A 24982-nucleotide genomic window follows, 5' to 3' on the forward strand; every position below is an offset into this window, starting at 1 on the left:
AAATTTCCATTTTTATATAGTATCGATGGCCTTTTCTGTAATTGTTTACATTGGTTTAACTTGTAACAGTTACAGTTAGATGCAGACATATTTGTAAACAGTTAATATAAATACAGTCCTCTGATAATTATATAACACTTCACACTGAATCTCCTGTATTATTTTACCTTCTCAAACCTCTGTGAGAAGCCACATTGAAATATTCCCTGGGGGGTGTGATTCCCCCCCCCCCCCATCTAATGCTCAGGGTCTCCCAGAGCAACTTCAGGAGCCGTGCTCACTGAGTAATCCAAAATACTAAGGCAAGTTCTGGCTGTTGATTCACTTTCCCCAAAGTAATTGAGCTTATGCCTTGAAATAAACTCCAAATACTTGAGGAGAAAATGAGCCTCTCTCTTTGAGGGTATGTTTTAAGGTATGTTTTAAGTCTTCCAGCCTATGTTAGGTGGGGTAAGAGTAGCAAACCCCAGCGATCCTCATGGGGTGACCTGCAGACTCCTGGGGGGTCCCTGAGGCCCTCGCTGCCAGCCACAGGGCTGACACTGTTTCCTTAGTGTCACTGTAATGACACTAAGACGTTTTTGGCCTTCGACACTGTGACAGCATCCACACCGTTGGTACAGAACCTCCGGTGGGGGGACCTGCCAGCACCTCAATGAATCAAGGTAATGGAGCATGTTATATTTGAGTCACTATATGCTTCAGCCACACCCTCGCAACTGGGAAAAAAAATAAGTCAATTTCGCTTTGGGACATCCTTGACAAAGCAGGAAAAATCATTAATTGTATTGAGTCTCTACTGCTGAGTACGTGCCCTCTTACAAGCTATCTAATGAAATGTGAACTGTCTATAAATCACTTTTGCAAAACAGGGTACCATGGTTGTGTCAGAGAAAAACTTTTTTGTGGCTGTTTTAGTTGTGAGCTAAATGAGACTTTTTTTTTTTTTTTTTTTGGTGGAATTACCAATGCTACTTGAAATAACAATTGAAAAACAAACTAGTTGTTTATTTGAACTCTAGTATTCGGAGAATGTTTTCTTTAAAAGTAATGAAATGAGTGACACTTGAGGGAAAACGATAGACAGTATGATTAAGTTAAATGCAAGGAGAAGAGGAATTAGACGTCTTCTGATGATAAGATAGAAATCTCTACATCATTGACATGCCTGGTCAGTATCTGTGTGCAGTGGCTAGACTTGGAGTCCTTGGCAAGTACTCCGTGTGGGGTAGACGCTTGGTACATGTTTGTTGCTTTGCTTTGCATGAAGTTGGGAAAGGTCTGGGTGTGTAAACTACAATGTGGTTCCTCTGCTTCTAAAATAGTGTGTTTACAGCCAGGAAGTTGAAACCAGGACACTAACCGCCATACCTTTATCTCCTCTGTGGAATTAGGGAATGTTAGCGTATAGATGCCATTGGTTGTCAGTCCTGACTTGAATACTTCTGCACAGTCTCTGTAAATGATCTGCTCTTCCTTAGCAACAAAGGTGTCCTTAGGTGCTTTAAAAAAAATAGGAAAGCATTTAAAGAGAGTTCATGGAAAGATACAAGTTTATTATTTTGAAATGCACTTAAGTTTTATTACATTTGAATTCTTATAATAAGTAAAAAGGACACATCAGTTTTTATCCTTTCCAAAAACATTAGTCCTTTAGTCTGTTCTGCATTAGTTCTCAAAGATTATCACCAGTAATCCATACTTCTTTTTTTTTACCATCAACATGTAATGCAAGTACTTTGCAATTAGCGATAGTAAACAATTACTTAAAAAAAAAATCTTCCACCTTGACTAGAATCACATACAGTTATTGCAAAAGAACAACAACAAATAAAGAACGTACAGTGTCCCCTCTACAGTGGCTGCGGGGCATATCCCGTCAGCCATGATCCTATCCAGGCTGTGGATGTGTTTTCTCCTTTTTTTAAAAAGTCAGTATCTGAGGTCAAGTCTTGATACATTTCTTTAGACTATTGGGTAAGGACCTTAAGTATTCTTTGTATTTTAAGCAACCGTCCCATTATAGTTTGTGTTCAAGAGGAGCCATTAATTTATCTTTGTCTTTGAAATTCTAAATCTAAAAATCCTTCAAATTTTTACTCTGCTGTCAACATTTAGATTTCCCAATCCTTTTTACCATAAAAAAGTGTGTGTGTGTGTGTGTGTGTGTGTGTGTGTGTGTTCTTGCAGGTATTTGTATTCATTCTGGAGACGCACCAGAGCATAGGCATATAGCACAAATGTGTGGGTAGGTATCACAAGTGGACAGAGGTTCTATCTTCACATCACCTTGAGACATATGGGAAAAGGAAACCCTTTTCTGTTACCCTCTCTCCTGTGCCGTTTTTTTTCTGCCGAGATTTGAGCTGCATGATTTTCTCTACTTTGGCTCACCAGAGCTAACACCTCACATTATCTCGTTCCCACTAGATGTCAGATGATTGCCTTTTCCTTCTCTATGGATGTGAAAAAGTACTTTTTTCTAAATGATAAGAGAGTGAATCTCCAGTTGGAAGGCAGGTATTGGCAACTGGCCCTCTGGTGTCAATCCTGCCACTTATCATCAAGAATGGGTGATTTTTATTCATTTCCTTGTCTAAGTGTTTCTGTTAAAATTGGGATAGCTGCATGACTCAAGGGTGATGTGAAAATGTACTATTTTTTTGTGAAAATGAAGAATATCTTCACGTGATTCATATGTAAATGTATCTATGTCAAAAGAATCGAGTTTTAAAGGACATTAGGAAATAAATCATAGTAAGAACTAGAATCAATTCGTTTTAGAAAAAGAAAACATAAAATGGAAATCCCACATAGATTATATACCACATTTCTAAGTAATGACTGAAGATGCCTCTCTTCCTCCCTCTCAAATCCAAGAGAAATTGAAGGGTAAAACAGTAATAAAGTAGGCACAATATATCTAAGGTGAGCTGAGAGAAGGGAACCGACATCCACGTTGTCATGAATGGCAAGATTTAATTATTTTTAATGGCTGAATAATATTCCATTGTATATATGTATATGTATACTTTTATATATATTTCACATCTTCTTTATTTATTCATCTATCTATAGACACTTGGCAGCTTCCTTAATCTGGCTTTTGTGAATAATGCTGCAGTAAACATAGAGGTGCATATATCTTTTTGGATTAGTGCTTTTGCATTCTTTGGGTAAATAATCAGGAGTAGAATCACTTCCTCCTTTTTAATTGGTTCTGTGTTGAGACCCTGTAAAGCTTTTGTATGAAACATGTAAGAGAAATAGTCCTTTTCTGAACGATAACATTTTTTTTTTAGAAATTTGAGAATTTCACTTACTAATTAGTGGCAATGAAAATGGAAGAAAAATGATATGTAAACTTGACTTACATTTTGATGGTGATATCATAGTCAATAAACTATGAACTGTCTCCATCAGATCATGTTGCTGCTTCTGGAGAACCGAATTATTCACTGTGGCGGTCACTAACTGTTTTTCTAGTTCTTCAATGATGGAGTTTTGCTTGGATACTAACACCTGGAGCTGATCTTTCTCTTCTTTTATTGACCGTAGTTGAACTATATGCTTGTCTTCCATGTCTAGTACTTTCTTTTCCAGGAAACTTGTAAAGGGAAATAATTATTAGTTTAGTGAAGGGTTTTCTGATTGCTTTGTAGACATTGAGTCAGTTTCATAATTCTTATGTAATTTTTAATATTTATTGAATTTCTGTTTCTCCAAGACACTCTGTGAAAATGTTAAAGGAGTGGCCACAGCCTTCAAGAAGCTCTCAAACTTGCCAAGAACAGTAGATAAATAGGTATGACATAGATATGAGTATAGAATTTGCTGGTAAAAATTAAGGCTTGTAATTAGGAGTTATCACATGGAGTGCCCTTGAAGACTGTGGTTTTGCTGTAGGAGACTGTGGGCAAAGAGAAGGCAGCCTCAGTGTTGGGAACACACTTGGGCAGGTGGAAAGATGAGTGGAAAACCCAGGCTGAGAGCCTCATATCTATGCATGAATCCCTATGTAACCTGTGTCATAGATGCATAAAGTTTTTCTATTTTCTACCTAAAATCATTTCTAGTACAAGCGCGTACAGGCAATACACTTTGGAAGCACCCTGTGATGCTTGACCTAGACAACGTAAAAAAGGGACATTTTTAAATTATTAATCTATACTGTCTTCAAAGTGACATTGCTGAAATTTGTTATCCAGCTGTCTTTCATGGTCTCTAATATTCTGTGAGGAGGCATAAAAGAAAGATGGGTTGATCCCATGGTCCAGTGTGTGAACACTCCAGAAGGGATATTTATTTAAAAAAAAAAAAAAGTTTCTCTCAAACCTATACCAGTATAGCTCCAGAGGGTAGTTGGATCTTGATCTAAAATAGTTAACATTAAGATTAAATACAAACATGTATTGGAGAGTTTAGCTCAGGATCAGGTCACCCCAAAGCATGCTGGCTCTGAGAGCAGCACCATGTGATGAGTATAGAAGCACATAGCATTGCATTTAAAGCTATAAGGAGTCTCAGATCATACATATTCTAGGGCATCATTTTGCAAAATGCAGATTGGGACCCATTACTGGCTTGGGAAATCCATTTAATGAGTGACAACATTTTTTTAAATGAGAGAAAATTAATTAAATAGGGTAAAATAAATGAAATATGGGTGTAAATTCATAGCAAGGACTTGGCACATTGTAACAAATACCATGATCGAGAGTGATGAGTGGTGGAAGAAAGGAGATGGAGCGGCATGGGGTATGCACACATTGTTTGACAGCTCACTCGTTAGCATGGCACTTGATTTTCTGATACAGGATAATCAATTTGATCAGCACCATAAAAGTTGAACTTAGGTGCAGGTTATCTTTTTATTAACATAGGTCATGGTCAGTTGAGAAGTGTGAGGAAGTATCCTGAATGGGCAGAAATAACTAAGGTTCTTCAGAAGGGAAGAGTATCAATGTAGTACTTTTCCATAATAATAATCTCTGTAACAATAATCACAATTTAATTGAACTGGTACAAGTAGCCCTTAAATGAATCATTTATTTTTAAAAGGAAAAAAAAAAAGAATGATAAGATGAAAAGCGCATAGTAATTTTCACCTTCTGCTGGTGAACCTAAAAATGTTAAAGTGTCAATTTTTAGAAAAACATGGACCCTAATAAGTACTCTGATTTCATTGGAAACTATTCTGTAATGAAAACAGTTGCACTTTGGGGGAAATATTGAAGGTAATTTAAAGGTATAGTTTGTCACATGTGCAAAACATTCACATATATGTTTACTGATGTCCTTGCAAATGAAACCCTAGGCTAGTCACAATGTAAGGCACCTGAAAACACAGTAGGCCAAAGTCACTGAGGGATGAAAAAATCATCTGTACAGTTTTCACATTTTTATTTATTTACACACATTGATGGAAATCTTGTTATCGTCACTTCATTTCATATTTGTGAAAAGGAGATTGTGGCTTCTGCAGCTGCTAAAAAGACTATTCTTCCTGCAGGTATAGATTTGTTATGTGTGGTTTTTAGGACAAGGCCATTGATAAAAAGCTATCCCTTTCAGGGTCTGTACTTTGGCAGGTCATTCAGAAACAGTCCATTTACAACTCTAGTGTCTGAGTGAGATATTTGCCATTCAAGTTGACCCACACTGCTGTTGTAAGTTACGTAAAACTGTAGTTTGTTAGGTGTGTTTGACAAGGTGGTTTTATGAAAGAAATGTGTTGTTTAAATTGAGTATCCTATAAAACTAGATACACAGTATTGGAAAATTGTGTGAAATTGTGAAAATTCCCCAGATTAAATTGGGGAAAAATGTGAAAGATTTAAGTGAAAAAAAAATGTGAAAGACCACATATGCAAGAGTAGCCAGAAAATACAGCAAGCTTCAGGATGGGTGGAATTACTGTTTTATACATTGTCCCCCTTTAACATACAAAGAAATTTCGCCCTATCATGGATGATCAAAAGATGTAGGGAAAGTTGTTGGTTGTATTTCAAAGCAATTCCAGCTGACTGAGTATAACAAAGTTAACTTGTAATAAGTGAGAACATTAAGCAGTGTATCTAAACCTGAGAATAAGATTTATACTTCTCTAGGCAAGAGGCAATATGATTTGGCGATTATTTACAAAGATGATACTCTGGTTACAAAACTGACTTACTTAACGAATAATATCAGTGTTAATATCAATAATATCAGCATATGAAATTGGAAATGTAAGGAAGGAACAGTTTTCAGTTCCAGGCTGCATTCAACAAACTGGACATGGCCCAGACAGTATTGTTCTGGCAAGCAACTAAAGTAGTCATTCAGCCCCCGTATCTTCCCATTACTGCAACATCATTAAATAATAGAACATTATTAAATAAAACCATCTCAATAAAATGAAATTGGAGAGATTGTTGCATCTCCATTTTGGTCTCAAAGTTTTATTTACTACTCTGAAGAAGAAAAAAAAATTGAAACCTAAAGAAAAATACTTGAATTAAAAAATCTATTTGCTTTTCAAAACCCTCAGTCATGAGTTAAACTTGTTACCCAAAGAACAGAAAGAATTATTTCAGCTGAGTTCCCAATTAACAGGAAACAATGATTGTAAGATAGTAACTTTAAGACAAGAAGTTTGTTGTTTTTTTTTTTTGGTTGAGAATAAAGAATTATGTAATTGAAATTATGTAGCTGTGAAATACAGTACCATTCTCCGTGTCACACATACAGCAGTCTTGGTTAGAAACAGGTGAATAAGCACACTTAGCCTCATAACATCCTCAACTGCAATAAGCCTTTGAAAATCCCCACCGATCACCTCAACCTGTTTTTGTATTGGTTTTCTTGGGATTTTTGTAGATCTTATTTAAATATGAACGATATATTTATTATTAACTTCTATTTTTACTTGACCATATTCTTAAGAGTAACCATTGTATCATGACATGCGCATTGTTTACAGTTTAAAGGTAGTTTTCTGGCTGTGGGTCATTCTGCATTGGAAACAACGAAGTTCCCAGAGGTGAAGGAGCTATTAAAATGCCTAGGCCAGTGTTACTTTTACTCCATGATACTGGCGTTATTTTGTCATAGGTTAATTTGTGCAGTACTGAGGTAGAGTTTGGGGAAATCACTGGAAGAGAGACTCTTTAAGGGGCCAGAAGATGAAAAAATGGAAGACTGGGTTAGAAGGCATAGCCACTTCCATATTTCTTCCCATACCCACTCTCGACCTTTCTGAGGTGTCTGATCCTGATGCTACATATTAAGAAATCTGACATTCTGGAAGCCGTGCTTACAATTAATAGTCACATGAAATAGGCTTTCAGATCCAGAAAGTGTGAAATTCTGAGTTACAGATTTTTTGTGTGTTTTTATTACCTGTTCTTATCTTGCAATTTGTTTATTTCACTGGTCTGATCCAAAATCTGTTTTTCCAATTTGTTGGTGGAAAGGGAATGTTCCAGAAGCTGAAGTTCAAGTCTTGTTGTCTGATTTAATACCTAAATGTAACAAAATAAAATTCCCATTTGTCATTTTTAAAGTTACATATAACTTCCTTTTAATTAAGTCAGCTAAATTATAGGAAAACATAACTAAAGCATTTTTTTATGTACCCAAGTATCTTATTTTGGCATATTCTTCATTTTCGGAAAGCGCTTGTAGTCCTGGATTGCATCAGAATGTGGGTTTTTTTTTTTTTTTTCACCGTGTCTTTTTTTGGAAAATCTTTAGTAGTTCTGGACAGTGGTATTTGTGTCAAATAATATAATGCTGTTCTTCTTGTTTTGCCATGTTTCAGCCTTTCTTTTCACACGGTGAGACAAGTGGGCATAGTGGGCGTATAAATGGTCATATTTAATACATCAGAAGTTGTTGGTAAATGGAAAAGGTTCTTGGTTCCCCTCGAAACTAAATGTTGTTCTCTTATTTATCAGTAGACGACATGATTAGAAGTCACATGCTTTCATTCTATAAAACTATAGCTCATTTTTAACCTGAAATTTCCTAGTTTGTATTCACATGTTTAGCTTTTTGTTTTCTGTTTCTCTTTTTTTGATTTAAAAAATATTAACCAAATAAGAAACAATAATACATCACTATGAAGTAGGAGCTCAGTTTTGCTTCATGGGCCTCTCTGGCCTACGCCATATGCAATATCTCTGTTCCCATTGTGTTCTAACAACTTTGAGGATGAATTCCTTGGCGTTTGGCTGCCTTCTAGCAGGAAGAGTCTGTTACTCACATCCTCTGGGTCATGGTTATTCAGGATGTGACATCACGTGTAAGCTTAAGGCAGAATTGTTGCCCAAGAATAAGGGTCCTTGAAAGAACCATTGTTTGCTCAGGGTCGGTGTCATTCATAAAAGGCTTGGCTGGGTCCCACTGAGCAGCTTTCAGGATAGCCCTGTCCTTAGTCAACGCAGGAGGAGTTCACACATTCTTATGAATGAGTGAAGGCGTTGGCCAGCAGAAAGGTTGGGTTTTAGTATTAACACCTGGATTATAGATTTGGCCTACATCTCCTTTGGGCCCAAATACTCTATATTGGTTATTGCTAAAGGGAACTGGCCGCTTGGGTCTTTTATTCAATTCCTAAGGGCCATAAAATGAGCACAGTGGGCCAGAGGTGGGGAGGATGGCATGTAGGTCCCGACTGACCCAGCATCAATGGTGAAGTTTTCATCACGTTCCCAGAGCCCCCCAGCTGCAGGTGACTGCCTAAATGATCCAGGTCAGGTGGTTGCCTGTTGCCTCTAAGCTCTCAGACCTCCACCTATCTCTCATTGTCCGGTTGAATAGCCTCTCACTCTCACAGGATATAGGAATCTTCTAATCAGAAAATGTTGTGTTTGGATTTAAACCCATTTCACACAGTAATTGCTCAGCAGTGCCGTATTAGGTTTGGTGCGTAATTCAGTCCCTTGACATCCTTAGGTTCAGCCATTTTAATGTTTAGTTGGACGTTATAGGCTGTTTTCTTCTCAGTCATCTGATTTTCCTCTTATCATGGATCATCTGAACCTAGTTTCACAATAGATTTTTTTTAAAAAAATCACGTGACCCAAAGCTCAATAAAAAAAGCCTGCCTCACACAGCATTGCCCTATGTCTTACACTTTATTTCCACTGCCTAAAGATATAAGAAATGTTACACTCCCCAGACATTTTTTGGATGAGCTCGATTTCCCCACCAGTTTTGCTGTCAACAGGCAAGGGATGTGAGTTGAGCATTATGATTTATTTTAATGATTAACTGTGAATATATTGATACATTTACTTTAAAATTTTTATCTTTCTGTTTTTAGCTTTTATCACCTTTTGGGATTACAGTTTTCATACCTTGTGATCCATCATGTAATACAGCTATATTTTTCCTACATTGTTCTAATATTGTGGAAAGATCTCGTAAGAAGTAACTTCTTATTCTGTCCTCAGATAAGAATCTTTTATTCTCCTACCACTTTCCTCATGTTTTCCCCTACTTTATCCAGCAGTTCTTAGGGAGACAGTATAAGAACACTTGTACCATCCTAGATGTGATCTTATTACAGCTGGGAGGCTTGTTGTTTCCCTTACATCATATCCCCTTCTGTTCATGTCTGACATTTCTTTTAGCTGAAGTAGCATATAGGAATAATACGTTGCAGAAGTTATTTACTATTAAATCTTTCTTTCTCTCTTTTTAAGCATTACTTACAACTCAGGGAGGTACTGACTTCATAAACCTATAAAGAAGCCAGAGTTAGGAATCAGAATGTAGATTCAACAATGAAGAGACTTGAACTTGGAGCATCTTAATAAATTCCACCCATAGTCCTTTATCTCACCTGGAGTATTCTTTTTTTTTTCTTTTAAGTTTTTATTTATTTATGAGAGAGAGGCAGCATGGGAGGAGGGAGGGGTCCAGGGGAGGGAAGAGCAGACTTCCCACTGAGTAGGGGGCCCCACGTGGAACTCGATCCCAGGACCCTGGGATCATGACCTGAGCCAAAGGCAGATGCTTCACCAACTGAGCCCCCCAGGTGTCCCGCACTCTCATCCCCACCCACTCTGTCCCAGTGGACTATTCTTATTCAGTCACAGGTTGTGTGTCATTTGGCATGACTTGATGAATTTTGTTTTGATGTTTAATGTCTTGGTGTTATCATTTTGTTATCTTCATATTCCTCTCTCCTACTGCTATTAATCAGCAGCTCGTAAAATCTGCGAGCTAAAAGAGTGCAGCCAGTCTAAGACCCAGCCCTCACTTTACAGTTAAAACCCCCGAGGTCCACAGAAGCGGGTGCCTTGCTCAGATTCACTCACCCCGTTGATGGCGGGGCTCGAGCCATCAGGGAACTTGAGGCCTTCTGCAGATGGGTAAGCCCTCGGTGCCACGACCACTGCTGCTTGTAAACTCTTTGCCACTTTGTCTATAAACTTATGCCACAAATTGTTTTCACAGTTCTTTGAGATTTGGTTGTATCTTAAAAGTTAGATTGAAGAACAAAGTTTCTTACACTCTCCTTCGGTGCCTTTCATTTCTCAAATGCATGAAACAGTTAAGAACTTATCCAGAAGATACCCAGCGAGGCAGAGGGGCACTTATCATGTAGCTGTCAAGTATGCATCATATGAAATGACTCACAGGTCTTTAGTAGAAAAAATATAATTTAACCTCAGTATTAAAGATGAAAACAGCCACCTGGGTGGCTCAGTCAGTTGAATGTCTGACTCTTGATTTCCACTCAGGTCATGATCTCAGGGTCATGGAATGGAGCCCCATGTCTGGCTTTATGCTCAGTGGCGAGTCTGCTTGGGATTCTCTCTCTTTCTCTCTCTCTCTCTCTCTCTCTCTCTCTCTCTCTCTCTCCCTTTTCCCTCACCTCTGCCCTTCCCTGCCACCTCCCTCTCTAAAATAAATAAATAAATCTTAAAAAAAAGATGAAAATATGTTTCCTGATTTTAAATTCTTATCTAACTACAAATTTTTATTTTCATATCATTTTTTTCCTGCTACCTTCACAGTTTCTTCATTTTCCCACTATTGAATCAGGTAACCATGTGGCTCAATTTCTTGCTAGTAGCTAATCTAGCTGGACCATTACACGTTTTGTTTTAGTGCTTACTTGTGCTTCGACATCTGTTAACTTCCGTGTTTGCTCTGCTGTTTGATTTAGTAGGTTTGTTCCAATTTCTATCATCACGGCAGTCTGGTTCTGTACTGCATTCTGTTGCATCTCTACCATCTCTTTCTTCATGTTGTCCTGTATGTAATTCTCAAGCTGGAAGATAACATGTATCAGAAACATAGCGGACAAATGATCAAAAACCTCATCCCTCAATATTTTCCCTTTCCTTTAAAAAAATCTTTTGGAAGACCTGTGCCTTGCTCTAATCTTGCTGGTTGGTTGGTTAGTTGATTGGTTGGTTGGTTGGTTGGTTTTCTCACTAGCAGTACAATGCAATGTGATTTTATGTTGACTTAAAATCTGGCAGCTTAGTCACATCATGTGCAGGACAGAGTGATGTTTTTTGGGGTTTTTTTTTTTTTTTTTTTTTTTGTGATGGTTGTTTTTGGTCACCTCTAGAAGGCCACACCTTGGCCGGCAGGGGAAGCAGTGAGGCCCCAGCTCAGAGGTGGGCAGAGGGTGGTGCTGTCAGCAGGCACGTCAAGCTGCAGGTCTGTCCACGTTCGGCAGAACAGGAACATTTGATTCTAAGAAGCATCACTGTTTCTCTCACATTCTAGACTCGTAGTTTCTTGAAACAGAGACTTGGGAAGACTAAGATAGAGTATGAGGAATGGCTCACCGTTGGATTACCCCATCACTCACAGCATCACTCAGTCCCGCGTTCTGCAGGCACCTCTGCTTGTCTTTTACCTTGTTCATCACACATGGGACCCATTAAGTCTTTCCTAACATGTATGAGTTTTCACAAGTTCATCACGTCAGGTGCCAGGCAAAGTCATAGTCCTGCACTAGGACCTTCATCACTTCACATGCTGGGTGTGTGGGCAATGCCAACTCAACACAAGGGAGTGAAGAAGCTAATTCCACTGCTGTGGGCATAGATACCTATGTCTTTGGCAGTAAGATCACGTCATTAAATATAAATGTGGGATGTCCAGTGTGTGGGAAAGAGCATGGGGGCTTTGGGCTGTGGACACTTGCTCTCCTATTCTTCCTCCAGTCTGGGGATGTTGCTTAACTTTAGGGGTTCCCAGTGTCCTCCTGTACCAAACAGTGTTTCTGACTGGTCAGAGAAATGTTTGAAGGATCAGCTAAGCCCTGCTTTTACAGTCACCGTGTGCATATATAACGTTGGATACTTAAAAAGTAATTTCCTTTCATTTTTGTATTGCGTGATCCTCCGGTAGGAGCCACAATTCTACTCATTAACCCAAAGTACAAGTTCACGAGGACAGAAAGCCCTATTTTTATTTTTTTTCTTCATAGTTATAACTGAGAATTTTTTTTTAATTCAATCAAACAATTGAAAGATGAGTTTAAAACTGCTTGTAATGCCTTTCTTTAAAACTTGTAATTCTCTGCACAGAAACCATTCATAGAACCAGTCACCAAACATCGTTTCTCCTACAGTCTTAACCACGGAGTAATTCTGTACTTCTGCCTGTAAGAGTGAGAAAGCAGAATGGGGAGGGTAGTGTTTCTCCCTTAGAGTCCAAGGCTTCTTGGTTGGTGCAACTTATAAACTGTGCCTTGGGAGATATTATAATAAGTCTCAGGATTGGTATTAGAACTGTGGGTTTACTGCTTGCATTTCTTGCTTGCCATTGACTCTGCCCCTCCACCGTGCACGTCCCATCTCCCTCCTTGTCGTTATGGCCGGGGTTAATGGGCGCTCCCTGGTTCTCCCAGTCACCGGGCAGATAGTGCGAAACCTGACCATTCCTGCAGCTTCATCACTTGAAAAGTCTCACAGGTGAAGCCTTTGCTTCTCCACATGAACCAAAATAGATTAGACTACTGTAAAAACATGAAATCACGTGCTATTCCTTGACAGTCCAAGAAATATCTCTAATACCAACTTCATAAAATCCGAAGAGTGAAACCCTTGTGAAGCCTGAGTTAACTAGCTGGTTGATAACTAGCCCAAGCATTTTCGTGGCTACGTTCTTTCTTAATTTATGCTTCCTCCCTTCCCCTGCCTTTTTAAAATTTTAATTTTATGATTTGAAGAGACAATTTATAAGAACTCGACAGAAGTTTATTTCTCCTTTCCGTCCCTCCCTCTCTCTCCTCTCTCTCTCTCGTTCACATACTCTCTCACACACGCAGACACTCTCCCTCTTTCTCATCACCATGGGAGTAATAGAATTTTTGAGGTTAAAGTTAAAGCTAAATAAGTCATCCAGAGGAGTTGTCTTAGTTACTCTTAACACCCAGCAAAGATAATATTTAGAAAGACTTATTCTGGAAAGTTTGGGCTTATTAAAGATATGTTCAAGCTGGAGTTTGGTTCAAGTCCATACTCTGAAGTAATAATTTATAAACTAGTGTAATAAAGGTCTTAATTCCCTTATTGATTTTAGTACTTAAGCACTAAAATAAAAATGATTTGGTCCGTTGTCACTCTAAATCATATAACCAGAGGAGGAAAGGGGGTCCTTTGGTCCCTCCCCCCATCCTAGAACTACAGGGTCAAAAGTGGTTACAACCATCAAGACACATTTGAGAAGCTTATTTATAATCCGACATTTTAAAGTCAATTTCCCATTTAAAATCAGACTCAAGTACTTTAAAAACCATAAAAGACCCAATTTTTATAAGTAGAAAATTTTAACATTATTACCTAATTTTTTCTAAGCTTGAAAACAATAGAATACAGAACGCTTTTTAAGTCAGTATTTTTCAGGCTTTGGGGACGACAAAGTGCATGCACGTGGTGGGTGTGTGGGTGTCGTTAATGTTACATGGAAGCAAATTACAGATACACGTATGCGTGTGCTGCGGGGGTACCTAGAGAGCTTATGTCCACAGTATACATGCAGATAGTGTCTGTATAGGGTATATACAACTCAGTAAAGTAAAATCCTAGATGATACCCAGTATCTCATTGAGGTCTGGGGGACGAATGAGGAACAGACAGCGATATCAAGAAGTAGACATTTTTGGGGGATGCCTGGGTGGCTCAGCAGTTGGGCACCTGCCTTCGGTTCAGGTCTGATCCCAGGATGTGGGATTGAGTCCCACATTGGGTTCCCTGCAGGGAGCCTGCTTCTCCCTCTGCCTGTGTCTCTGCCTCTCTCTCTTGGTCTGTGTCTTTCATGAATAAATAAATAACTATTTTTTAAAAAGAAGTAGACAGTTTTGTGTTGATTCCCAAAAAGGTTTGTGCTCTTACACTTGAAGCAGTGAAAATAAGATTTTAGGAGAAATGGGTGCTGTGACAACTGAGTACTCTTTCACAACAGAGAAGCCGTACTTAGTCCTCTTCCTTCTTTCTTTATTTATTGCCCAGGAATGTATTTCTGTCTAGTATCACTTGTTTTTTACTGCCTGCAACTGAAGCCCAGAAATATAGAAATCTGCCCAGTGCCATTCTGTCCTAGCGTAAGGAAGACTTTGTTCAAGGGAAAATGTGAGACAACTGAGATCTCCTCTGCCCCTGTGGGCAGTGTCGTGCTCCACTCTCCTTGGGCAGCCCTTTCTGTCTTTGTCATCTGCACTTAGCTGCTTTTCTCAAAACAGTTCCAAGATACTTGACCCTCCCCAGGGAGGAGATGGGGTTCTTCCTCCTTTCACACGGGTGGCTTCACACACTCATGTCTTGCAGGAATGTTTGACGTTGCCCTCATGTCAGAAGATGATCATGTGGTGATTCCGATTCATGGGTCCAAGTGCCTCCCAAAAAAGGTCCCCCTTACAGTTTGAAGGATGGTGTGCACGTTCATTTTGCCCCCTTCTTAAATCATTGGTCTAAGCACTAAAAATGTAGGTCCTTGAGCTGTTTCTCTCTCCTTAGAGCTCAAGTAAATTATCTAAATTCCATGAACATTTCAAGGCTATCACTGTCATTGTAGTTGCATGAGGTTGTTGCTCAGTATTGGTTTGATTTATTAAAAAAGAGTGCACCCTAAGCATAGCCTTTCAAGTTGGCAATGCATTGGAGTTCAAGCAACCAGAGTAAACTATTTTAACATAGACAGATAGATAGATAGATAGATAAGATAGATAGATGTAAAATATATCCCGGGGTTTTTGATTACTCCTCCAACATTTGGAATGATTAAATTTGACAGGAAAAATAAGTTTGTTTGCAAGGTAACTATGGCAGATTGATTACATGTTAAAATGCTTCCCTTGCCACATTTCATCTCACCAAGATTATCATCATCATTTTTTCGACCAAAAGGAAAGTAATCTTGAAATTGGCTGGGGAAAGGAAAACACAGATAATGTACGAAAACTATCCCCAACTTCGAGATTGTGATCTTGGTCCCGTACCAACTATATAGTCCTTGGTTGAGAGGTCTTTTCTTTTTAAATAAAGCTCCGTGTCCTGATAACCTTTTCTAACTAATTAGTTTTTGTCCTCTGAATGCTCTAATTTCCCTAGGAAACCAACAAATTGCAGGAGGTTCCACTGCAAACACTTTATCGCTAGCATTTCAACGTAGAAACAAATTACTCTCTTGCACACACACGCACCCTCAAAGAATGTTTCTTTGCTACGTCAGGACTCCCTCCTGACTCGGTCCCATCTTCCTACCCAGTGTTCAGCATCCTCTTCTGTGTCTGGATGGTCACAAAGCCCCTAACTGCACACAAGTCACCCCTCCCTGAGTGTCGTGGTTGCTCGGCGGCTCACATTACTCCCTCATGGTCGTGCCTGTAAGATGAAGTGCAGATTCCCTCACTTGGCGGCCCATACTCCTTCCCATCTGTCCTCTCCAGTCTCGGCCTGCTTTCCTCCGTGCACCTTGCCTCCTGGCTACGCCAGAGCCTTAGGCTACTTCAACCTCCAGCCCTTGCCTGCCATCTGCCTTGGCCTGAGTCTCCTTCCCCCTTCCACGGTTATACACTGCCCCATCGCATGCCCTCCTCAAAGGCCTCCATGGTGCTGCTGGGTTGCCTTTTAATACCAAAAAAACATTCTGTACTTGTTTCGTTGATTTTTAGATCTCCTCACACTACAGATTGATGTTCTTGTTTGCTTGGGATATGGAAGTTGTGTGTGCCCACACACTCTCATAACAACACGCAAAGCATGTGCTCTTAAAATTAGCTTGAAAACTTGGAGGCAAGATTATTAAATCCAGGGATTTTCTGTTTGGAAGGCTTTTGACCTAATGTTCTTGGTTCCCTGTCATGAAGAAACTGAAATATCTTTTGAGGTTTCGGACAGAAAAGTGGCAAAATGGGCTTTCTTCCTGCTCCTTATAAAGTGTGTGGGGGTGTGTGTGCATGTGTGTTTAAATCTAGGGATTCTACTTCCTAAGTGCTCAGCAGTATTTAGGGTGATATGTGGAGGTTAAAGAGGAAAAGGCTGAGGACTCATGACCCAAGCACATCTTTGTCCTCTGAAACACTAGGAGTAGTCGGCAGGCAAATATGCTGCTCATACACTGGAGATAGTGTTCAGATGCTCCGTCGGCTGGAAAGGTCTCCTGTTTCCTCTTCGTATTGACGCCATACTTGAATTTGTCCAGCCTAGAAAAGTCCATACCAAAGCCGTGTGCCTACCATTGACTGTCTGTCATTTCAGTCCTTTCTCTCCATGGCCGGAGTTAGGCGCTTAAGGTTTTCTAGGATGTTAATAAGCAAACCTGTCTCCATCAGCATCACTCCATGGAGCCCACCCCACAGAGGCTCTTTCAAGTACTTCCTATAACTAATTTGTTCTATCTTTTTAGCTTGTTTCTATTAATAGTTTATGAGTGACCCTTTGTTATTTGATACTGTGTCTAGATAACCCCTTTCTTATTGAGGAAGACACAACGAGATGGAAAAATATTCCATGCTCACAGATTGGAAGAATTAATATTGTGAAAATGTCTATGCTATCCAGGGCAACTTATAGGTTCAATGCAATCCCTATACAAATACAAGGGACTATCTTCAGACAGTTGGAACAAATCATCTTAAGATTTGTGTGGAATCAGAAAAGACCCCGAATAGCCAGGGGGAATATTAAAACAGAAAACCGTAGCTGGGGGCATCACAATGCCAGATTTCAGGTTGTACTACAAAGCTGTGGTCATCAAGATAGTGTGGTCCTGGCACAAAAACAGACACATAGATCAATGGAACAGAATAGAGAACCCAGAAGTGGACCCTCGACTTTATGATCAACTAATATTCGATAAAGGAGGAAAGACTATCCACTGAAGAAAGACAGTCTCTTCAATAAATGGTGCTGGGAAAATTGGACATCCACATGCAGAAGAATGAAACTAGACCACTCTCTTACACCATACACAAGATAAACTCAAAATGGATGAAAGATCTAAATGTGAGGCAAGATTCCTTCAAAATGCTAGAGGAGAACACAGGCAACACCCTTTTTGAACTTGGCCACAGCAACTTCTTGCAAGATACATCTATGAAGGCAAGGGAAAGAGAAGCAAAAATGAACTGTTGGGACTTAATCAGGATAAAAACCTTCTGCACAGCAAAAGAAACAGTCAACAAAACTCAAAGACAACCTACAGAGTGGGAGAAGATATTTGCAAATGACATATCAGAGAAAGGGCTAGTTTCCAAGATCTATAAAGAACTTATTAAACTCAACACCCAAGAAACAAACAATCGAATCCTGAAATGGGCAAAAGCCATGAACAGAAATCTCACAGAGGAAGACATAGACATGGCCAACAAGCACATGAGAAAATGCTCTGCATCACTGGCCATCAGGGAAATACAAATCAAAACCACCATGAGATCCCACCTCACAGCAGTGAGAATGGGGAAAATTAACAATACAGGAAACCACAAATGTTGGCGGGGATGTGGAGAAAGGGGAACCCTCCTGCACTGTTGGTGGGAATGTGAACTGGTGCAGCCACTCTGGAAAACTGTGTGGAGGTTCCTCAGAGAGTTAAAAATAGACCTGCCCTACGACCCAGCAATTGCACTGCTGGGGATTTACCCCAAAGATACAGATGCAGTGAAACGCCGGGACACCTGCACCCCGATGTTTCTAGCAGCAATGTCCACAATAGCCACACTGTGGAAGGAGCCTCGGTGTCCATCGACAGATGATGGATCAAGAAGCTGTGGTCTCTGTATACAGTGGGATATTCCTCAGCCATTAGAAACGACAAATATCCACCATTTTCTTTGACGTGGATGGAACTGGAGGGTATTATGCTGAGTGAAATAAGTCAATCAGAGAAGGACAAACATATGGTCTCATTCATATGGGGAATATAAAAATTAGTGAAAGGGATTATAGGGGAAAGGAGAGAAAATGAGTGGGAAATGTCAGGGAGGGAGACAGACCATGAGAGACCCCTAACTCTAGGAAATGAACAAGGGGTGGTAGAAAGGGAGGTGGGCAGGGAGTGGGGGTGACTGGGTGACAGGCACTGGGGGGCACTTGATGAGATGAGCACTGGGTTTTATGCTATATGTTGGCAAATCGAACCTCAATAAAAAATATACAAAAAATAAATTAAAAAATTTAAAACAGATTATCACGTTATCTCAAATAAAAATAGTTTTACTTAACTACAAAAAAGATAACCCCTTTCCTATTTTCTCTGGTCATAAAGAGACCAAAAGTGCATGTTGATGACTATAAGCGTGAAAACGTGTTGGGGAGTAGAGCTGCATGCATCAGTCAGTGCCACGCTGAAGTTAATAGCTTGTCCCCCTCCTCCTGTGACTGACAAAATTTTAAATAATTTGAATACAGTATATCTATGCTCCCTTAAGCCATATTTCTTTACTTAATCTGTGAGTGTAACTACATATCTCTCTTCATTATTTAATTGGGGGTTTTCATCCCATAAGCTCGCATCTCTTTGCCTCTTTGCATGTTTCCCTCAGGAGAGAGTATATTTTTCCCCTCAAAGCATCCCAGTCATTTCCTACTGATAAAATGGCTATTTTTTTCATCAGTATCAGCTATTTTACATATACGCCCTCTTAAGTACGCTGAGGCTGGTATAGTAACATAAATGAATTGGGGCATTTCATATGGGAAAAGGTGCCATGTTTTACATGTGTGTGGCTTTTAAAAGGGTTTTTACGGTACGTGTGTATTTACCCCAACGTTTGCTAGAGCTCTGGCTCACAACACCTTGTAGGTACTCCCGAGGCAGCAGAGCCAATAAATGCAGCAGATATTCTAAGATGATGTGTTTGCTTATATAAAGCAAGAATGGTAATAGCAGTTTGCATCTGCAAGATGGTTTTATATGAATTTCCTTGTATATGAACATATATGTCGTGTACAGGGTATATTTCTTTATATATTAAATCTGTGTTTCTTTATTCATCCATTAATACGGCAATTTCGCTTGACTGTCCTATGCCTCCACTTGGGTGTCCCCCCGACCGGGGCCTAGCCAGAGGCACGCAGGCAGCAGGACAGGCCGGGGCAGGGCGGCTGCGGGGCTCAGTGGGCCCCCACGGTGGCGACAGGGAGCCCGAGAGCCACCCCCCGCCCCCATCACCCGCAGCAAGACAGGGCGGCTCCAGTGCCCGGGGGAGGGGGCACGGCCTCGGGCACGGCCTCGGGCATGGCCTCAGGGCACGGCCTCAGGCACGGCGTGGCTGCTCGGGTGGGCGCCCAGCCTGGGCCACCAGGCCGGGGATGCTCCGGAGCCCCGTGCCCGCCAGCCCCGGCGCCAGGGCCAGTCTGCCACGGAGGACGTCGCTCCCCTAGTGGCCCGGCCCACGGCCTCCCCGGCGGAGGGCCTGCCGTGTGTGGCGGAGGGCAGTGCCCCAGGCCGGGGGGGCCCCCCCGCTGTCGCCGCCGTCCCCGCGTCTCTCTCGGGCAGCAGGTGCAGCTCGGTCCCTCGGGCGCCGCCCCGCCGCTGCTCCTTCCTCCCGGCCCAGCCCGCGGCGCCCTGACCCACGGCGCTCAGACGCGCTTCTGGCCATCAGGTGAGGCCTTCGGGCAAACAGAACGGGGGTTTCTTCTTCGGTCCAACAGTGTGCACGTGCCTCCCGACGGCAGGTGTTCGGAGAGGGACAGCGGCAGCGGGGTGTCGGGTCTGTGCACGGCAGGCGGCACCGCGAGGCGTGTGTCCCCACGGACACGCGTGCCCTCACACTGGAGACGGAAGCCCACCGAGCTCCGTGCCCCCGTTTGTGCAGCATCATAGACGGGCAGGAGCTGCGGGGGCCGAGGCCCCAGAAGTCAGAGTGTTGACTTCCCTCCTTCCGAGGGAGGCCGCAGGACCCGGGGCCCCAGGCCTAGCTCGTCCCCGGGCGGCCCACGGCCCGCCCCGCGCACTCACCACCGCACCGAGGTACTTGTGCTCACCTAAAAACAATGTGCCACCGGGCGTGAGCAGTGTTGCTTTTTCACTTCTGTGCTGAAGTATTCAGATCCCAAAGCTCGTTTCCGTCCTTTACCTGCCCTATCCCTGCCGTCCCTTTCTGTCTTCACGGGCTTTGCTGAAATCCTGCGGAGATTTCTAGGGACACGGAAGCGTGATCGTCCTTAACACAGGGTTTTTTTGTTGTTGTTGTTTCTTTTTCTCTATAACATGAAATAAATATCCCGTGTCACAATTACTATACTAGGTGGCCCGGAAAGGCAGGAAAGGGCTAAAGGAATTTAAATTATTTTTGTCTTGAAGATGCTTTCAAGGCGAGCTGGTTCTGTAGGAGGCAGGCAGGAAGCCTGTGTTGCTCCTCGCACAGGAGGGGAGGGACGGGGACTCGGGGATGCGGCGGGCTTGCTGGGGGGGGCCGGGGATTGGGCTTGAGTGGCCTGCGAGCTGGGCTCCGCACATCACCCCAGGCCTCCCGCCAGCGCTCCCGCTTCTCCTGCTGTTGCTAGCAAACCCGGAGGTGCAGACAGTTGGGGGGATACCACGGGCAGCCGCTCAAGGACATGGGACTAATCCGCAGGAGCATTTAGCCATAAGGCATTCCGCCTTCCGTGTGTGACGGGCGCCCACCCGCCGACCCGCCGTCAGCAAAATGTACTTTTGTGATATTTTCTCCGTGTGGCCGATAGCCGTCTTCTGACCTATTCACATTTTCTTGCCGGGACATCATCCTGTCCACATTACCGTGAATTAGGATTAAGGGAGGCGACATAGTCTCCTATGCTGTCCTCACTGATTTGACGTTTCTGCGAGCTGGCGTACGGATGCTCCCTTACGTGCGGTGGAGGGGAGCCGCGCGGGCGGCCTTCAGCTTCACCCGCTGACCTTGAACAAAGCCGCCCAAACCACAAACGAGAGTTGCTGCACTGATAGGAATAGCCCCGGGAAATATTTAGGCAAGTGCGGCGTTCTCATTTCCATAAAGCTGTAGCCGCAGCTTTTTTAATTCTATGATTTTATAACAGCGAAAGTTCATGTTTTTGTGAACCATTTAGGAGGGAAAGTGTACTCCCCCACCCCCCGCCTCAAGTCTAATATTAGATTACCTCTAATTTGACCTCTGGTTCCGTCTTTATTCTCACAAGTGTTTAGAGCTGTAAGCCTTTCATATTCATTCACATAACTCAGTGGCCCGTGCGCACGTAGTTTAGGAAATTGTACACTTGCCTGGGCTTTGCAGAAGCAAAGTGATGTTTTTTTTTTTCTTCTTTCTTTCTTAACTCTCATTACAGAATACAAACTGTTTGTTTAATTATGCCATGTTAATTTTTAAATCCGTAATGCATTTTGAAGCATGTTGACAGTTTATTTAAAACCTGATCAACAGTAGAATTTTTTTTTTTTCTAATCAGAAACAGTGCAGCAAAACCAAAACAAGTTTCAGTGCCCAAATTATGTGGCAAGACAGGATGGTATGGTTTGGGCAGCCCGGGGGTCTCAGCAATTGAGCATCTGTCTGCCTTCAGCCCAGGGCCTGATCCCGGGGTCCTGGGATCGAGTCCCACATCGGCTCCCTGCATGGAGCCTGCTTCTCCCTCTGCCTGTGTCTCTGCCTCTCTCTCTCTCTCTCTCTCTCTCTCTCTCTCTCATGAATAAATAAATATAGTCTTAAAAAGAAAATAGTATGGCTTCTTCTTTTTTTTTTGGACTCATTTTAACACATCTTCATTTCTTGATCTGGAATTCTATAAGAAGCATATTAAGTATGTTTCAGCGTTTACTGTTCACCTCTGAGACGTCGACAGCCAAGTGGGGCTGCCGTTCGCTTTGGAAGACGGGACACGAGCTCTAAGCACATTCCACTTCTGTCTGTGGCTTGCAGCGCGGGGAAACTGTTCCAGAAGCCACACACACAGTGCTCTGGGGATGGCTGTAGTTGGACTCCACGAGAACAGAGCCTCAGCTGGGAACTGCAAATAGTGATTATGACTTGGGACAAATCAGTGAGCTTCTAATTATGCCCCCCCGACCTGAAATGAGCGAGTATCCTCCTACAAAATACATGTTGTATCAGACTTCTCTTTACAAAATACTAGCTTCTGATTCATTTTTAGAGGGAGTTCATTTCAAGCTTTTGTTTCAGGGGCATGCCATTCATGTAACTGGGGGAGTCATTTGCTCTCCAATGGTTGAGTAACAACAGACAGGCAAAAATGGGCCATAAAATGAAGATGCCGCTGCTTCATATGGAATTTAAGTGCATACTATTCTAATTTCTGTAGGATTACCAACTTATCCTAAAGTAACATTTGCGTAAAATTTCAGTCTAAGAAGGAATCCATTTAAATGCAGACGCAGACATGGCATATAGAGTTATACGTTGCACTAAAGTAACCTTTCTTACATACTTACTTGCTATATATAAAATCTGTTGGTCTGTCCAACTCAGGAGGACTTGAGATACGTTTTGTGGCTGATTATATGGTACCAGGTTGGAACAGCTAAATGACATTCTTTAATGAACTTTCCACTAGTCGCTTTCTCACAATAGAATGATTATTTTGACTTGCAAATGTTGATCCTGGGGACTGATTTGAAGTGCTCATGCACTGCAATTCAATTTTTTGAAAATAACGTAACAGGTTACTGCTAAAATTAAATGACATCACAGGCATCATGCAGCAAAAGAAGCCACACACAAAAGAATGCTTTCTGCATGATCCCATTTATATCATGTTCGAGAATAGACCAAACTTATCAATGGTGACCGAAGTCAGGATGATGATTTCTGGGTGGGAGATGTTGGGAGTGGGGGTGCTGGAGGTGGTGCAAGCAAGGTTATTAAGTGGGAAGGAGCAAGAGGGACATTTCTGGGCTGCTGGAAACATTTTATATCTTAATCTCAGAGCTGGTTGCACATGTAAATTCATATTTTAAAAGTTCATGAGGCTGTCGATTTAAGAATACTATACTCTATACACTTCCTGTGTTTTAGACCTCAATAAAGAGGTTTTTGGGTTTTTTTCTAGGAAAGGATATTAAAAATGAAATGTTTGACAAATTTTGCTGTAACACCATGACCCCAGCTGCTATGAGTGATTTTATTTACCTCTGTCTGCAGCTTTCATCTGTTTGTTCCTAAATACCGCCTCAAGAAATGAACTTTGAAGAAGTGATTTCACAGCAACTGCAGAGAGCTATAGATTAAACTGTTCCAGCTGCCCAAAGAGGGTTAAAAGTATTCAGTTAGGTAAATTAGTGATTTCACATTCCGAAACTCAATTCTTTCCGGATCAAGCATAAAAGGCATTTGCTCTTGGAAGACCAAGAAAGAATTCATGCAGTTCCCATTAGTCTAAAAATAAATAATAAATAAATAAATGTCTGAGTCATGGGTTGTATTTTGTTGGAGTTCAGTGGCTTCAAGTGTAGGAAGAAAATGATCTATTCTCTGAATACTTGTGCTACCCCTAGCCCATTGGAATGAAAACAAAATGACTCTGAGAAAAGTGAAATCCATGAATTATTCCATTGAATTTATTCATATTTTGAGTTATTCCAATTCAAGTAGTTCTTGCATGAGCAACCTGATTAAAAACAAAACAAAACAAAAACAAACAAACAAAAAAACCACCTAAATAAAGTGGCTTTGTTTGTATTGGATCAAAGCGGGGAAAAGGTTGTGATTTTTGAAGCTATTGTGGAGTTGTCATTCCAGCACAGATAGTGAGACCCAAAACCACCCCAGGGTGTGAATCCCAGCTCAACTACACACTACCCACCCGGTCAACTTTTTTTAGCCTCAGATTTCTCATTGGTAAAACAGGCATTTAATGCTCACTGAGCTATGTTAGCATAACGATTGGATGGAAGTAATTAGCACGGTTCCCAAACGGTTTGCCAAGGTACCCTGGGCCCCTGCAGCGAACCCAGAGGAGCAGTGGGACGCAGTTTTATGTTCAAGGGAAGCCCCACCATACTTAACACCTGCCAACCACTAGAAGAATTAGTATCTCAACGTAGCTCACAGTTTCAGCGCTATTAGATTATGCTGCTGTGCAAAGCTGGGTTTTGGGTGGTTACTGCTGCAAAAGGCAACTACTACGTGACACTCGGCACGGAATTCGAAATGAGGGTGGCAGTGTCCAAGTTGATTCCAAAGTTTGAGGTGCTGAGCAATGCCTAGCTGGCAAATATAGCCCACCGGTAAATAACTGGTATCACTTACATCTCTAGAACATCTTTATTGACTCCTGCATTTGGTAGGGTGTGCACTCAATCTACTCCCTCTCCTTCCTTCCCTCGGTCCCCATCATGTCTTTAACTGCAATCTCTGTGATTTGAAATGTTGATTGGAACCTCAGTAAATCAAAAAGAACTGCATATTATGTGAGACCTTCCTTAAGACAGGTACTTGAATATTCCTAACTTCCGAAACCATTAAGGGAAACAGCCCCGTTTCTTGCAAGCTAGTTGTTGGGCACCGCGTCCCCTTTCAGGCTGACAACGCTTTAAGTGTAGC

General features: G+C 41.6%; 2 protein-coding genes across 9 annotated transcripts in view; one reads left to right on the forward strand and one right to left on the reverse strand.

Annotated features, from left to right (window-relative positions):
* The window catches only part of MCPH1 (microcephalin 1), a 230922-nt gene that overhangs the window by 119989 nt on the left and 85951 nt on the right, over positions 1-24982 (forward strand). The window contains exon 12 of one of the 8 annotated variants that reach the window (XM_077848542.1): positions 23582-23636. The exons of 6 other annotated variants lie outside the window; for them this stretch is intronic. In XM_077848542.1, the coding sequence (XP_077704668.1) occupies positions 23582-23621 (40 nt within the window). In that variant the 3' untranslated portion in view covers positions 23622-23636. Of the gene's footprint in view, positions 1-23581; positions 23637-24982 lie in introns of those variants that run through there. One more of the 8 variants, XM_077848539.1, reaches the window with a different exon arrangement.
* The window catches only part of ANGPT2 (angiopoietin 2), a 51907-nt gene that overhangs the window by 12017 nt on the left and 14908 nt on the right, over positions 1-24982 (reverse strand). The window contains exons 2-5 of the mRNA XM_077848544.1: positions 11114-11269; positions 7384-7505; positions 3375-3607; positions 1372-1502 (exon numbers count right to left, since the gene is read on the reverse strand). Of these exons, the coding sequence (XP_077704670.1) occupies positions 1372-1502; positions 3375-3607; positions 7384-7505; positions 11114-11269 (642 nt within the window). The remainder of the gene's footprint in view (positions 1-1371; positions 1503-3374; positions 3608-7383; positions 7506-11113; positions 11270-24982) is intronic.

Source organism: Canis aureus, chromosome 15 (genome assembly GCF_053574225.1).
Source record: "Canis aureus isolate CA01 chromosome 15, VMU_Caureus_v.1.0, whole genome shotgun sequence".
NCBI lineage: Eukaryota > Metazoa > Chordata > Mammalia > Carnivora > Canidae > Canis > Canis aureus.